The sequence below is a fragment of the Lethenteron reissneri genome, chromosome 33 (genome assembly GCF_015708825.2).
Source record: "Lethenteron reissneri isolate LAM-NWPU_2019-01 chromosome 33, ASM1570882v1, whole genome shotgun sequence".
Taxonomy (NCBI): Eukaryota; Metazoa; Chordata; class Hyperoartia; order Petromyzontiformes; family Petromyzontidae; genus Lethenteron; species Lethenteron reissneri.
The window spans coordinates 326977-343668 of NC_083811.1; the positions used below are offsets into that span (position 1 = coordinate 326977).

A 16692-nucleotide genomic window follows, 5' to 3' on the forward strand; every position below is an offset into this window, starting at 1 on the left:
GCAGGGTCTCCATGTGCAGGGTCTCCAGGCTTCATGTGCAGGGTCTCCATGTGCAGGGTCTCCATGTGCAAGGGTCTCCATGTGCAGGGTCTCCAGGCTCCATGTGCAGGGTCTCCAGGATCCACGTGCAGGGTCTCCAGGCCCCACGTGCAGGGTCTCCAGGCCCCACGTGCAGGGTCTCCAGGCTCCATGTGCAGGGTCTCCATGTGCAGGGTCTCCAGGCTTCATGTGCAGGGTCTCCAGGCTCCAGGCGCTGTACGCACGGGACTGTGTGGCTCTGGCTGTATTGTTGTCTCTTCATTGAATTCCCATGGCGTCCCGCATCGCCTCTGTTTCAATCTCCTATCGCAGTGGCTACGCATGTGGTGACTGTTCCATGATTTGTCTTCACCTGGACACGTCCCGCAGACGCCACAGCCCGGAGTCTAACCGGTTGTGCAGATACTCTGCGGTCCGAGGAAACCTCTAACCCTACGTCTGAAACTCAATGGGAGACGAGTCTGATCCATCCTACATGGTGACGTAAGGCCACGTGTGTGTTGAGTCATAAACTTGTGTGTGTGTACCTTATGCACAGCAGTAACCGCGCTGCGCTTCGGACCTGGCAACCCGAGTTCGATTCCCGCTCACTGCCAACACCGGTGACGATCATTTGTACCGGTGTCGTCACTGATGTTGTACACACAGGCACACACGTGGTCCAGCCGGACACAGGTAAGGAACCCGCAAAACCGGCCAGGTGAGTTATTTCAACAGCTTCACCACGCCGGTCGAGCACGACTAAAAAGCTCTGGCGTCTCGGTTCGACTCCGGGCTGGGGTGAGAGGTTGCGTAGATTGTGGGAGGTTCCCGGGACCGCAGAGTATCGACACAGACTCTGGGTCGCGGTGTCCCCGGGAAGGTCGTGAAGGTCGTGAAGGGGTGGCGAGTCAGCGAATTAGAGGACAGTCACCGCAGTGAGATGGGCGATTCAAATGCAGACGATGTGGGGCCACACAGCTCCGTGCATATACAACATCGAGACCCTGCACATGAAGCCTGGAGACCCTGCACGTGGAGACCCTGCACGTGGAGCCTGGAGACCCTGCACGTGGAGACTGGAGACCCTGCACGTGGAGCCTGGAGACCCTGCACATGAAGCCTGCACGTGGAGCCTGGAGACCCTGCACGTTGATCCTGGAGACCCTGCACATGAAGCCTGCACGTGGAGCCTGGAGACCCTGCACATGAAGCCTGCACGTGGAGCCTGGAGACCCTGCACGTGGATCCTGGAGACCCTGCACATGAAGCCTGGAGACCCTGCACATGAAGCCTGGAGACCCTGCACATGAAGCCTGCACGTGGAGCCTGGAGACCCTGCACGTGGAGCCTGGAGACCCTGCACGTGGATTCTGGAGACCCTGCACGTGGAGCCTCTTTCACTCGACGGTCATTGGTATAGTGTATAGCAGATTGTATAATAATAAATAGTATAAAATTGTAATGTTTAATACAATGTATAAGGCAATATATAGTATCGTAATTGTATAGTGAATATACAGCAGTGTGATATACAGTAGGGTGGATAGAATAATACATAGTGTAATATTACACTATGTATTATTCTAAGGTATAGGGTGGTGTATAGTAATACAGTATATAATTTAATGTTGGGGTTGTCTATGGCAGCATATAGTAACCTCTCGAACCTCTCTAAACTCCTTGAACGACTAGCCCTCGCCCAGCTACAACCACACGTCACCTCCTCCGCAAACTACTGCTACTTCCAGTCAGCTTACCGTCAAAACTATTCCACAGAAACAGCACTCACTAGGGTGCTCGATGACATTTTAACGATCGTTGATTCCGGCTCAACTGTTGCACTTGTAAGTCTGGACATTTCGTCAGCCTTCGACACCATCAACCATTTGCTCCTTACTTCCGTCCTGAAATCCGACTTCGGTATATGCGGCTCAGCACTCAAGTGGATAGCTTCGTACCTTTCTGACCGGCAATTTTCAGTCAGGGTGGGCATGTCCACATCGCGTGAAACAACAGCATTATGCGGGGTTCCCCAGGGCTCTGTTCTAGGTCCCCTGCTCTTCACAGCCTACACTTCCCCGATCGGCCGGCTCATTGCAAGCTTCGGTGTTAAGCATCACTCATACGCGGATGACACGATTCTATTCACCGCCATCGATTATAGCAACGCATCTTGATTCGAGAGGCTCTCGGAATGTACCGCCGCCGTGCAACAATGGTTCACTGCACACAACCTAGCCCTTAATCCGAAAAAGTCAGTGGCCATCATGTTAGGTACCAAGCAACGTCTCAATTCAGCAGCACTCCCCACACATACACATCTTCGGTCACAGCATCAAGTTCACCGACCACTTCAGCTACCTCGGTGTCATCCTAGATTCAACTTTATCCTTCGACCGTCAAACCAACCATATCATCAGCTCATGTAACTTTCACCTGAAGGCTCTTAGACACATACGTCCTCTCATCTCTACTGAAATTGCCAACACTTTGGCATGTTGCATAGTTGGGTCTCGCCTTGACTATTGTAACTCCGTTCTTGTCCGGACCTCCGCTGGCAACCTAAAGAAGCTTCAAAGACTACAAAATAACCTAGCACGCGTCGTCATTGCCCACACTCATCCCCGCCTCGACTCACTAGCTCGTCTCCGCGCTCTCAACTGGCTCCCCATCGCCAGTAGGGTCACATACAAGACCGCCTGCCTCTGCCACAATGCCTTCATATCCGCCTGCCCGCCGTACCTTTCTTCATTATTGACAACTTGCAGCTCAGCACACGGCAGATGCCTGCGCAGCGCGACTCACGACCTCCTCTCGATACCAAGATCCAGGATGGTCATGTCTACGCGCCGCTTCTCGGTGGCAGCCCCAACAGTCTGGAACGATATCCCTCTGCACATTCGCAGCATCACCTCAATCGCCTCCTTCAAGAGACACTTAAAAACTCACCTCTACAATCATGCTTTTGAGCGACTCTGAGCTTGGCTCCGCGCCTCTGAGTTGCGGCCACTACGTCTGCAAATTTGCGCGCGTTACAAATTGTACTATTATTATTGGTACGGGATAGACCCGTGTGACGTAAGGGAAAAAAGTTTAGCTGGAAGCATATTATATTTTTTGCGACATAGAATTGTAATGTATTACTTACTGTTAGTAGCTCAGCTTATTGGAGAGTATATTTAGTATACTGATTATACTATGTAGTTTATACTTTAGTTTTTTACGTGGTTGTTTAGTTACTGCAGCTACATACTATTAACATTCCTTCCCTTTATTAATGCTACCCCTTTGATGCTGCTAATCCTGCATAATGCACGGGCATAATATGACTTTGAAACCCCCCGCCCACCTCCTACGCATTTCACAAGTAGTACTAATCACATACCTGCATTTTCCATAAATATGCTAAATGCCTCTTGATATGCAAATTATTTTGTCAAGGCGCCCTTCCCCCCTTCCAACCCAGCTTAAATATACGCTCCAAGCGTGGTGGTGTTTCATTCAGACGCTGTCTCCCCGACAGACCTGCTCTCCACCTGAGGACGGCTGCTTGCGTTGTGGCCGAAACGTCGTGAGAATTGTATTTTATTATGTTTTATTTTTATTATTTTATTATTTCCATTCTACGTGACTTTACCGAAAGAACCAAGAAGATGAATCCCTGCAGTCACGAAAGCTTTAAATCGACATTCAGTGGCTCCGCCCTCAACTCAGTGGCTCCGCGTGTCCCGCGCCACCGGAGGGCGACACTCGCAGCGAAGAATTCCCCGGGGCAGCCGCAGCGCCCGCGTGGAGTTCGAGCAGCGCCCCGCGGACGTGCGGCTGCGTCTCGAGTCGGCGAACAGACGCTGGGGGGAGGAGGAGGAGGGGGGGAGGAGGAGGGGGAAGGAGGGGGAAGGAGGAGGAGGCGGAGGAGGCACGCGAGGAGGGGGGAGGAGGAGGAGGGGGGAGGAGGAGGGGACTGGGAGAGGGGCGCCGCTCTGTGGAGAGAGTCGCAGGGGGAGGCGGCGCTCAGCTCGCGCCCGGACAGGGGGAGGGGCCTTGGCGGTGGCGTTCGGGGTCGAGGCGGCTCCACCGAGAGGAGTGGAGCCACCACCGTGGCGGGGTGGAGCTTGGCTGGGGGTCTGGGCCAGGACGCCTCGGCCGCTGAAGTGGAGGGGCCACGGGCGAGCGGAGTGGAGCCAGGTGAGAGGGGGGAGAGGCACGGGGAGGGGAGCGAGACGAGAGGGGAGAGACGGGGAGAGGAGGGTGGTCTCCTCGTGTTGCTCACTCGCTGTGATGCTCGCAATTGGAGTTGAGAACTTGAAGTTGATTCTTGCCTTTTAGACGCCGTGGTTGTTTGCTTACGAACAATGTTGCTGTGAAAGAGGTTATTACCCGTAACCCTCGTGGGTTTTAAAGAGCTGCGTGGAGTCAGAAATATTCATAACCCGTGACTGGTCGCTGTCTGTGCAGTAATATCGCAAATCCACTGCTGGATGAGTGCATTTTACAATCCGTGGTGGGTCTTGCGATTTTTTTACAATATTTAAGTGTTTTACTTTTTTTTAAAGATATAAGCAGCCAGATGTAGCCGGTTTTATAACATTTCACGGAATTTTCTCAGGCAAATTGTGTTTGTGGTCGTATTCTTTTGTAGAAATAGCAGCTTTTAGTGCCAAATTGCACTGAAACCTTGTCTGCGTGGTCATTGTAAATGCCACTTTTACTGATTTTTCGTTGCGTGTGGAGTTTCCACCGAGATTCTGCATCAAAGCACAGCGTACAGCTGCAATACCCCCAACAACCGGCGTAAATGCGTTTATTTTTCGATAAACTGGCACTTTCAATGGGGATCTGCATAGAACAGCGCCCCCTAGCGCTAAACAGCGCCCCTAGCGGTGGAGCAGCGCCCCCTAGTGGTCAAAGTGTGTTGGTGATATTTACAAAAAAAAATTTCATTTCTTTCCCATCCTATCCTCCCAGGTCGAGGTCGGTTGGTTGTCCACGCCTTCGACCCCAATCTCCTGTCCGCATCTACGCAGAGAAGCACTCACACAGGATTACTGCACACAGAGACGAGGAACATATATACAACGCATTACATCACTCAGTTCACGCGAGAGGTATTCATCTGTAATATCATCTGTAATATTCACCGCGCGCCGGGGGATTCGAACCCGTCACCTGCGGACTCCAGGGATGTCTGTGCAGCGCCGAGAGCCACCAAGTCCTCACACAGACACTCGCTGCTTTGTGCGTGTCGTTGTTGCACTGCGCACACGTGGCTGTTATAAACACGCGTGATGACGTCATCGCGTAACATGTTAATTAGCAAAAGTAATTTGGGGGATTTAAACCTGGGTGAGCCACCTCAGAGGTAGCCGTCCTCTCCATTATACCAAGAAGGCATGGTGGGTGCTGTGAATGTTTTGGTTATTAAATCGTCGTCTTAATATCGTCATTGCAGTTTTAGTTTTCTTTTTTTATATAAAAAAAAAATCTATGAAATAAAAAAATCGCTGAGCGTGGTTTTGTTTTAAGATTCGGCAAGGAAAAAAAATCAAGCTGGATTTGAACCCGGGACTCGAAGTAAGCAGCCTCACGTACTCTCCACTCACCCACAGTGCCACAGGGCTACACGTGGCGTTAATAATCTCAGTGCGCATATGTGAGTGATAATGTCATCTCGTTACATTAATGGCATGGCGGGTATCATGGCAATGTAATAGCTCACTGACAATATCGCGACGAGAGGGCTTTCAGGCGAGAGAGTTCGTGCAGTTTTGCTGTTCCTCAATCGAAAGAGGGCAGACCCCACAGTGGTTCAGTTAGCGGTCCATAGTTTGGGTTGCATGGCCACAATCGCAATGCAGTGGCTTGTCTTGAATTGTCCACACATGAAGAAGAGGTGTGCATCCGCCTGCTGATGTTCTGATGCAGTTGATGGTTCCACCAGCGTCTCCGAGGAGGAATGGGTCCAAGGCAGCATGTGCGATGTTCGAGTCTCGAATGAGGGGTTTATTCCGGTCATCCGCGTTGTTCCAGTTTGCACAGCAGCTTCCTTCTGGACTTGGGTGAGATTCTAGGATTATGATCGCAGCACAGCGCGGTGCAGTGTGGCTAGGCCATGACGTTAACTGAACGACCTCGTTACGCGATGGACAAGCATCGTGACCCGGTCCATCTCCAGCAAGCGTCTTCAAAGGAAGCTGTGCCTATCCACCGCACTACGTGGGCCTGGTAGTTAATCTTATGGATGTTATTTTTGAAATTGATTATGCAAAACGTGTTCCCCTGAGTTTTTGATCCGCATGCATCCCTGATCTTAACCAAGGAGGGGTGGGGTTTGAACCAGAGACCTGGTTGACTCACGCGCTCCGCTTGGCAACCATGAGGTTCTGATTACGGTCACGTCCACTTGCATCCACAGTTTTGTTTGTCCAATATTATGTAATTGTGCATTTAAACTACGACCCATACCTAACAGCGCAGGTTCTTACCGATTGCGTCTCGCAGTTTCACAAGCGTTGGTTCAAGCAATCCTGACTCTTATTCTTTGGGTCTTTCGGTAAAGTCACGTAGATAGAAATAATAATAAAAAGATGATCACGTTTCGATCGTAACACAAGCAATCGTTATGAATGCTTGTGTTGCGATCGAAACGTCGTGATATTTTTATTAGTTTTTCAATTTCCGTGACTTTACCGAAAGACCCAATGAATATGAATTCCTGCAGTCACGAAGGCTTTAAGTCAAGATTTAATCCTGACTCTGCTCTTTTCTTCCACACCGTGCTGATATGATACCCCGGATACAGAACCCCCCATACGGAATCCCGATACCGACGTAGGTTTTCCAAGTCCTGCTGTGGATCGCTCGTTCTTAACATAGCCAGTGTCATTGTACCCTTCAACTCAAACAGAGTTGCATCGATCCAGACGGACTCTACGTGAAGATGAAACACATTTTTGGGCAAAAATGTAAGAGGTTACGAGTTTCTCTGAAAAAGGGCAAATTATATTGATCTATTAACAGCGAATAATTAACATTAATCTTTGAATTATGGTTCAAGTTTCTAACAATATGTTTCACCAGAGTGAATGTGAGTACTTGTGATGTACTCTGCTTCGGGTGCACTCTTAATGACTGAACATTGATGGTTTAGTGTCAGATTTTCTGAAAAAATGTAGAAATATTTCACAAACGCTCAAGAGATGAGATTGATGTATCTGCCCTGAACGTGCAAAATCATGCAACACGTAACATCGCGACGCACGACAGCAACTCTGTTATATTTGGACTGAATTTTAATATAACAATCCTGGTAATTTCGTGAGGTAAATCTGCGTGGCAGGTGTAAGTCGTGCAGCCACCAAGGATCCCCCGTGTAGCCTCAACAGACTGTTAAGGCAAGTGCTGTTGGCAAGCACCTATGAAGGGTGGCATAGCACACGAGGGGGTTGGGTGGTCAACACCCTGCCTGGCTGTCTTTGTCTTCACCAGTGGCGATCGCGACACACCGCACCAGGTACTCATTTGATACCGAGTCAACCTAGGGGAAACCGAGGACTGGTTCAGATAATCGTCACCGGTGTTCCCCGTGAGGGGCAATCGAACTCTAATCGGTTGATCCATAGCGCAGCGTGCCACACAGCCACATCACACACACAGCGAGATGGCAAGACACCTTTTAATGTTTATTCATGATACCTTAAACTCCACGCAACAGGCAGAAATCAGTCATACGGGACGCACTGGGCTTGTCTTAATTACAAAATAACAACAAAAAACAAGATGTTTAATTTTAGTCTCAACTGCGTGGTCCGTTGTTCGATACAAAATGTCTCCCTGCTGACGTTACTTTGCCCCAGATTTAACGGCCGATGCCAGACCCCCTCTGGCAAAACAGCACGGTGACATGAAAGCCCGCCACAGCCCAGCAGTAGCGAGAGGTTGCTCACTCCAAATACATGAAGTCTGAATTCAGCACGGCCTTGCGGAAGAACAGGCTCGATCCACGCTTCAGTTGTCCCTGCAGGGCCCGGAGCACACGTACACAGACAGGCAATCACGTCACCACTTCCACACACACGTGACCACACAGTGACAATCACAGATTACGGCCTCAACTCGACCATAACGCACAAACACCACCTCCACCACCAACACGCATTCTGCAAACTCGCATACAGGCAGCACAATTCTCTGGTACTCTCATCACAGATCATGTCTGTCCCGGTCAGCACGGCGGTCACGGGAAGAGGGCGGCATGGCAGGCACGGGAGCAGGAGGCTCACCTGAGTGCTGAGGCTGCTCCAGCATGCCAGCCAATTGGAGTAGGGTGGAGCGTAGGGCAGGGAGCCCCCGGCAAGCCTGCGGGCGGCACATGGGCATGTTGCGTCACGCAGAGAGACGTCCACTTAGGGACCTCGGAATCTCACAGCCTCACAAAATCACGGTTACACAACCTCGTCACCTCACAACCCGGCAATCTCATAACCACATGGCATCATGATCTCATGACCTCAGGATGCCATAAAATTAACCTCTAAATCTCACCTCAAACTCTCACAACCACAATGATCTCACAACTTCACAACCCCGTGCCCTTGGGAGCCTCACAATAAGCATTTTACACTAGCACACAATTACGTAACCTTGTGAGCTCACGATCTTGTAAAGACGACCTGGCCAGCACACGGGTGCCCCGGCCTGGCCGCCCCCTCCACTCACCCGCAGTTGTTGACGGCCATGAGGTTGGCCACCAGCACAAAGGGGTAGGTCACGATGCTGGCGAAGAACTGCAAAAAGCAAACGAGGGAGAGAAATCACGCACGTACGCGGACTCCGTAACGCTTTCCAACTTTAGCTTGTCCTCGGCAATATTGAACAGGCGACGATAACGGTCGCACTCGTGCCAGGCGAGTGGGGAGCGGTTCGCCTGCAGGCCGCGGTGGGGCTTGGGTATCGGCTCGGCCAGGGAGGGTGTAGGCACCACCATTCGATCCGTTGCCCGAGTTCTCTCTCGGGCAAGTCGCTAATCGCATCACAACTTTACACTCGAGTGATCGTGCCCTCCTCCGTTATAGGCGGACGGGGCTGACGCATAAACGCCGGAACCCCCCACCCCCTTCCAAAGGCTCAAAACGTCAAGCGGCCAGCAACAGAAGGCAGTTGTAATAAGAAGGCGTCGCACTCACCCCGGTGATGGCTTGGGTGTAGCCCTTCACCTCCTTGGCCTGCGGATGCTGCACAGAAACAGCGGGTGTCACGTCACCACCGCAGAAACCCGTCGGAGGAACTCTCCACTGTGACTTCTCATGGGGGGCGGATGAGGCGTGCATGGCGTGATGGGTGAGGCATGCGTGGCCGTGGCAGGTGAGGCGTTCATGGTGTGGAGAGCGAGGGGCAGTGTTGAGTAAACAAGGTGGCGGGTAGCATGAGATGCGATTTGGTGCCAGGTGGAATGGGATGTGCATGACTGTGGCAAGTTAGGTCCACGTGGCAGGCAGACGAGTAAGTAGGTAACAATTAATTCCGCTAAGTAATTTAACAAATGCTGCCCAGGAAAACGTTGACAGCATGTATGTATAGTGGATAGTGTCATCATGCACTCGTGAGTGTTGCTTGGGTGTCACCTACCCACAGACGGCCACACAATCAACTTAGTATTCACTCTCTTCGCGCACGTAATCCGCCTACCCTTAAGAAAAAGCCTCTACCCTCCTGGGCAACGAGACTGTGTGGGTGATCGCATTATTCCAGGAACACCCCACAATTGTCACAATTCAGGGCCATCACACATGAATTTAATCATCTATTTTAATTGATAAATCAATGTATTTTTACACACCTACATACAGACTCTCACACAAGTGGCTGTGGCAGAGGCTGGGATGTGAGTAGTTGTACGTGACTCACGGTGCCGTCCAGAGCGTAGGTGTTGATGAGGTGAGCCAGGATGTTGCAGAGCCACAGGGAGATGATGTCTCCCAGCAAGCGTGGAACGAGGCCCCTGGAACCGGGAGAGCGGACGTGGTGATACAAGCGAGCGGCAGAGACTCGCGGTTAGAACAAGGCAGGCTACCCTGGTTATTACTGCAGGTGTATGATTAACTGTAATATACCGTACGCCATCAACTTCACAGTGGACATTACTGATCACTTGAGTTCATTCGAAAGGAGTAGGCCATTGCGTGCTGGCGTCATGGTTCAAATTTGCCGAACTCGGAAAATTACTCTGCGTATTATTCAAAAGCGAATGTGCAGAGAAACATTGCCCCCGAATGTGAAACTCCTAGAGACTGTGCGTGCGAAACATAGCAGTGCCTCCTTCGTGATAGCCTTGTGCTCCAACAATTGTCCAAATAGCTGATGTTAATTATGTGCTGCGTATAACCGTGACCTGTGATCTACACGAGCTCTGTTAAATCCACGTGCTCCATGAGGCCCACGCCGCGCGTGTCCCATGGGCTCTGCATGCTCCACGTGCCTCACGCTTCACGTGCGCTCCGCTTAAACCACTCACGCAAAGAAGCCCATGATGCCCTCCTCCCTCCACATGACTCCGAGGGAATTGAAGACACCGCTGAAGGAAGACACAAACACGTTCACGTGAATCATAAAACCCCCGGCTCCCTGGCCGAACACCGAGTGTTCATGTTACAGTGATGATATAAGGATGGGTGCGGAGCAGATCACTCACGTGTACTTCACCTCCCTCCCGATGAACTGCACCATGCAGCGCATGGAGATTACTGAAGCGACAATTCACAGCGGTGAGCATTAGACCGTGGGGCCTTATTTTATTTATTTATTATTAGGCTTGTTAAGCCAGGAAAGCCTCACCAAGCCAGAGCTCTTCTCCAGGAGGCTCCTACCAAGTTTACACCGGAGGGGGCTATGTTGCTGCTGCTGCTGCCATGTGGAATCCCAATTGAGAGATGTGCAGTGTACATTTTCAGCATTGTAATGTTTGGCCAACACCAGTTACATTGTATGGGTTTCAGCTACAGGAGGAACCCAGAAACAGGAGAGAACGTACAAACTCTACACAGAAAGGCTCCCGATTTGGGAATCAAACAAGTCACCCGTTCAGTCACCCACTCGCTCACCTCGAAGTCACTCTACGACCCAGTCAGTCACTTACCGTGAAAAGGATGGGACACGATTGTTGCGGCGCACCTGGCTACCATCTCCCGGGACGTCTGTGGCGAGAAACAAGGACACAGACGTCCACCGCCACGGCACAAACCACGGCCCACGCAGCAATGCCGCTCCTACACCGCCACTCTCCACTACCCTCCATGTCACTCTCCATTACCTTCCGCGTTACTCTCTCCATCACCCTCCACGTTACCCTCTCCATCACCCTCCACGTTACCCTCCACGTTACCCTCCACGTTACCTGCTTTACGACCTCTTCCAGAGACTTCTCCTTCGCTTCTGAGCTGTCGTCTTCTGTTACTTCGGCCTAGAGGATGTTGACATAAGCAGAGTCAGAAGAGGCTATTGCATAAACCTGAAAACAACACAAGGGGCTGTAAAGGCTCTAACAGCCAGTTGTTTCAGAGGGAGGAAATTGTCTTCCTACCGAATGAGCATAAGAGTACAAGTGGAAAATCGAAGAGATTTGCTAATAAAATCAGCATTGACATGTTGGTCCTTCAGTTTACAGCCATGAGCCATAAGGAAAATCCCTATGACAAGCCAAAGTCTATCCATAGGACAACGGCTGTTCACTTCCCCACAAGGTGGTCATTACTTTATTGACCCTAGTGGGATGATAGGCCGTGTTAGCGTCTAAGCATGATTTGAATCCACAACTTTCCGCTTGCAAGCTGTTCGCTCGAGCAACTTGGCAACAAGTCAACTCCGTTTTCACTTAATTATATCTAAAATTAAATAAATAGTATTTTTTTTCTATTTTACATTCATCAAAGCTCTACACTGGTCCATGACATACAAAAGCCATCTTAACACATCAAGAGGGGAGGCAGCTTGTTCTTTCCCTCCTGCCCTGGGTACATTCATGCTTGCTTAGCATCTATATTCGTCCACTGGAGGGTTACAATGCCAACATTTAGCCACAGCAAATATGCTCCGTAAACTTCGAACCCGAAGTCTTTCTCTAAACAGAGATTAGCAAACTAAGCATCACGTCACGCTAGTCTGGTCACCGCCGTGTGAAACGAGACTGCCCTACCCTCCCACCACCATAACATCACGCACCATCAGCCCGTGTGCACATGCATTCCTATCTCACCGCCAGTATTGACATTTGCCTTTAGACTATGGTCAGCAAAATCTCAAACGGAAAATAAAAGAATCGCCCAAATGCGACTGCGTTGCACGATAAAAAAACATTGTGAACTCATTTGCACTGCCCGCAAGTGAGTTTCACTCAAGTGTTCTCTGAAGCCATGAGCCAGATTCACGACGTAGACATCGATTTACTACTGCCGCTGCTTGATTCACATCCATAGGACGGAAGAGGAAGTAAATCACTGCAGGGACAGAGTTTGCAGAATTACACTGCAGCAGGCAAGACCATCCTAACTGGGCGCAGGCAAGACCATCCCAAAAGCAACTGTAGCTAGTACAAGGGTGTAAGGTACGAGCAGCGTGCAGGGTTAAGAGTGACAACGTTCCGACTGGCGCGAGACCGAGAGAGGGCAGCTCTTTAACGTACCTCGTCCTCTGCGTATTTCTGTGGGACAAAATAATAATACCGTCAATTTAAGTCACAATTTTTTAACTCTTCAGCTTGCAAAATAGCGTTTAACAACACAGTGAGACATGGACGAACGTCGATGCTAACGTTCATGATGCACGCGTCAAACTGTGGGTGTAAGGATCAATATTTTGTTTTTCCTACATGTGGTATATAATGGCTTCACGTGATCCCATACAGCCACTCGAGGCAGCTGTGGAAATATAATTGTTTAAAATTATATCTATGACCCTAAATAGCAAGCTTCATTATTTAATATTTACAAAGAGGGCAACTCGTTACCTACTTACCAATAATAGCAATTTGTCAACCCGGTCAAGTAAGGTCAAACAACCCCTGTGATTGCCTATAACAGGTCACCATACGTAAATGGAGATTACCTGTATGCAGACAATAACCGGTACTGCTATTTTACTGCAAGCTAATGACAGGAGGTACAAAAACTATTTGCTTGTATAATGTGCATTCATAATGTTCGTTGATTACAACATGAAAAACCCGATCGGCAATTGATACCCATTGCAATCTATATGCATTCATTAATCCACCCCCTTCGCACGAGAAGTGCTCACAAGTGACGTCATCACATCTATCCCTCTATTTAAGGAACAAAACAGGAGGATTTCTCCACAAATCTGGCTATCGCCTGATGAAGCTAGTTGTAATTATTGCCAACACGTCGTTCTCAGATTGTAAATGTTGTAGATTTGCTGTCCAACACACCGGTGTGCTGTACTAGTAACGAATTGGCACGTTCTGTTTACGTGAGAAACCTTACTAATTGGCTGTGTCGGGTGGTGGCGGTTATAACGACACATTTATATTCATGCGATCTAATCCAAAAAATCTATATTATGGATGATATTAACCATGATAGCCTACATGTTAAACTGGCAATACAAATATGGGAAAGGAAGTTGCAAGAAAATGAAAGAAAAATATAACACGGAACTTCCTTGATACTGTACCAGCCCCCTATCCGTGTACAAGGAGCTTGGTTGTTTTCCAAAACCATACAGTTTATCATAGATGTGAAACCCATGAACTTTCACCCTAAGGCTCTGCCAGATCTGCCCAGGTTTGGTGGTGGTCGTGCGCTCACAACTGTGTCTGAAATAATCCAGGCTCCATACATTTCTTATCATGTAATAGATTTATAGTAGTCGAATACTTTAAACACATACAGTAAAACCTTGGATTGAGAGCATAATTCGTTCCGGAAACGTGCTTGTAATTCAAAGCACTCGTATATCAGTTGTGATCACGTGACGCTCGGCAGACAAAGCGTATACACGTACTACTCGTTTAGCAAGACCTCGCTCGTTTATCAAATTAATATTTATTTAAAAATTCTGCTAAGTGTTGCAAAACACTCGCAGACCAAGTTACTCGCAATCCAAGGTTTTGCTGTATTTATAAATGTGGAGGGAAAAACCAGAGGACCCGGGGAAAAATTAATGTGATCACAGGGAGAACATACAAACTCCGAATATACAGGCGTGACGGTCGGGATCAAACCCACGACGTCCTGTATACCATGGCGGTCACATTCACTGCAAGCATTTTAGCCACACCAATTGGGTAGTAGAGGGGAATATTTTAAACCTGGAAACAACACTGTTTATAAATGTAGCAAGTGCAGTCCCTTCTGTCACTGCAAGGGCCTCTTGCTGATAAGCTAGTGGGAGGGGTGAGAAGGCGTGTGTGTACAAGTGTAGGTGGTTATGCGAGCACCACTGCCCATGCCCACCTGCAGCACAAAGCTGTGTGTGGAAGACGCGAGCATGGTGGTGCAGAGGCGTGGCGCCAGACCCCGGAAGAGCCCCAGTTTGCCGTCCACCTTGGTGATGTGGCGTGCTGCGAGACGGGGCAAGCCAAGGTGGTGTCACTCACCTCTTGATTTTTTTCTGACTAGAATGAACCCTGTCACGTAAGTCACAGCTCCAGAGTTTATTGGTACCGTTAAACAATCTCATGCGTCTGAAAGTCGTGTGGACATTCAACGTTATACAACCAACTTTTAAGCCTGGGTTGTGCTTGGATATGGCGACCACAATGCATAATAGGTGTTACAAGCTATGGGGCGTGGGAGTGTATATATTGCATGAGTTATTGTACATCTATGCTCCCCGTGGTCACCAATCCACACTGATGAGCATAGTGAAGATAGCGTAAAATAACCTCCACAACCCGCACAAAACGTCCATGTATTTTGGCCAAGAGTCGTGTGTCTGCTGCCAAGTGGGCTCTGACCCCACGTGCTGGGTCTCCACACACAGAGCAGGGCCAAGATGTGCCCGTGTTGATGACAGTGCCAATGCTGGTGCCGGTCTCACCGTAGCCAAAGAGGCCTGGCAACTGCAGCACGCGGCGCCCGAACATGTTCCGTCCCCACAATGGGGCGAGCGGCTCATGGCCCACCTGGAGGGGTGGTGGGAAGAGGCACGGGGATCACACACAGCAGCAGCAGCAGCAGCGGCAACATCGCCCCCTGCTGTGGACACTTAGCAAGAACCCTCCTGATAAAGACGCAGCCGGGGTTTCCTGGGCACACAAAGAGTATCATTGTTATTTGGCCAAGAAAACGGTCCCCACAAATGAGGCTAAATTAAAGTGGTCTCAGGGAAATCAATCCTAAACTCTAACTCATGAAATGTATCCTTCGATAATAATAGTCAACTAAAAGCCTCGGTCTGTTTGTAAAAAAACACATCTGCGGAGACCGTCGTCAGTCCTCGAGCGTCGGGTCTTGAGGCAATCGGACAAACAAGTCGAGGATCCGACCCAGATTTCATGAGAGATGGCCAGGGACTGAGAGATGGCCAGGGGTGTCGAGTCGAGGTTGAGGTCAAGAGTGACCCCCGGGGTCTGGAGTCGCGCCAGGCGTGGGGTCACGACACGAGGTGTCATTGTCAGACCCCAGAGCTCGTGCGTTGGGTAGGAGTCGAGGTCAAGGTGAAGGTCGTGATCAAGGTCAGGGTCGGGCCGACCTCGGGGTCGCGATGCGAGGAGACACTGGGAACCGGGATCAGAGAACGAGGCGACTGGGGGTTCAATGTCACTGCGGTGACACAGCCCGGGCCGGTCCTGACTCGACACAGCCAAATCCGGCCGGGGAAGTGAAGCGACCAGCACGGCCACGGCACGGGCGGCCGGGCGAGGCCGGAGCCCACGCCGCCCACGGGGAGAGAGGAGATAACAGCGCCATCAATCACGGTGGTCACCCCCAGCCTCGGCCTCCCGGCTCCGCGGGCCGGAAGTGCGCCCTCCTCGGCACGTCGTCTATCCGAGCGTCGGTGTCTGGCCGGGCCTCGCCTGACTGGGGGCGCACGATCGGGACGCCCCCCCCCGCCCCACGGTCCCTGGGCCCCCACCCGGTAGCCCCCAGAGGAGACGGAGTCGTCCCGGCCTCACCTGGATGAGCACCTTCACGTAGAGCATCGGGTGCGAGGCGGCCGTGAGCGCCGCGCCGATCGCCGCCTGTGACCACCTGTCTCCCGCCATGGCCGCGTCGTCGTCGTCGTCCCCGCCGCTGCTGCTGCTCCTCTTCGTCTCTCGGCGCCGCGGTGACGTCACGGCCGCGGGGCGGGGCCCGGCCCGGCTCGCTCCGCTGCTGGATGAGCGGCGCACGCTTAGTACATTCACGGCGTAAATGTGGCCGCAAGTAATGGCCACGAATCGTGGGGTTGATGATGGCTTTGCGCGATATGCTGAACTTGTGCCGCCGACTCCAAATCCAAGGTGGGAGAATATAATTCCCACGAGAAGTCGGAGGGATACACTCGCCCTGTGTCGCCTTCCCCTGGCTGGTATCGTCCTGACATGGACGAATCACAGAGGTGGGTTTTTATTGTGGCTTCAGGGTGGATACATTATCTGCAACGCCACCTGCTGAAAGGTTACCGCTGTTTTTGCGCCGATTGCTATTTGCTTAAATTGTTGTGCTTCATCGTTTT

General features: G+C 50.7%; 1 protein-coding gene across 2 annotated transcripts; it reads right to left on the bottom strand.

The window, feature by feature from the left end:
* Positions 1-7687: 7687 nt before the first annotated feature.
* Positions 7688-16524, bottom strand: LOC133350453 (mitochondrial carrier homolog 2-like). 2 transcript variants are annotated; one of them, XM_061564807.1, is made up of 13 exons: positions 16151-16524; positions 15073-15157; positions 14487-14593; positions 12695-12712; positions 11411-11476; positions 11153-11210; positions 10709-10760; positions 10532-10591; positions 9925-10018; positions 9204-9242; positions 8737-8804; positions 8301-8376; positions 7688-8035 (listed from the first exon to the last, which is right to left on the bottom strand). In XM_061564807.1, the coding sequence occupies exons 1-13, from the start codon at positions 16238-16240 to the stop codon at positions 7961-7963; spliced, it is 888 nt and encodes a 295-aa protein (XP_061420791.1). In that variant the 5' UTR covers positions 16241-16524; the 3' UTR covers positions 7688-7960. The 2 variants fall into 2 exon arrangements, with proteins under 2 accessions (XP_061420791.1, XP_061420789.1); XM_061564805.1 differs by having other exon boundaries at positions 9204-9251; positions 16151-16517.
* Positions 16525-16692: the final 168 nt, after the last annotated feature.

Coding starts and splice junctions, on each gene's coding strand:
- LOC133350453 (XM_061564805.1), bottom strand. CDS start 16,240: ATGGCGGGAGACAGGTGGTCACAGGCGGCGATCGGCGCGGCGCTCACG. Junction 10,592..10,708: donor GGGAGGGAGGTGAAGTACAC/GTGAGTGATCTG, acceptor GTCTTCCTTCAG/CGGTGTCTTCAATTCCCTCG. Junction 8,036..8,300: donor GGAGCAGCCTCAGCACTCAG/GTGAGCCTCCTG, acceptor CGGGCCCTGCAG/GGACAACTGAAGCGTGGATC.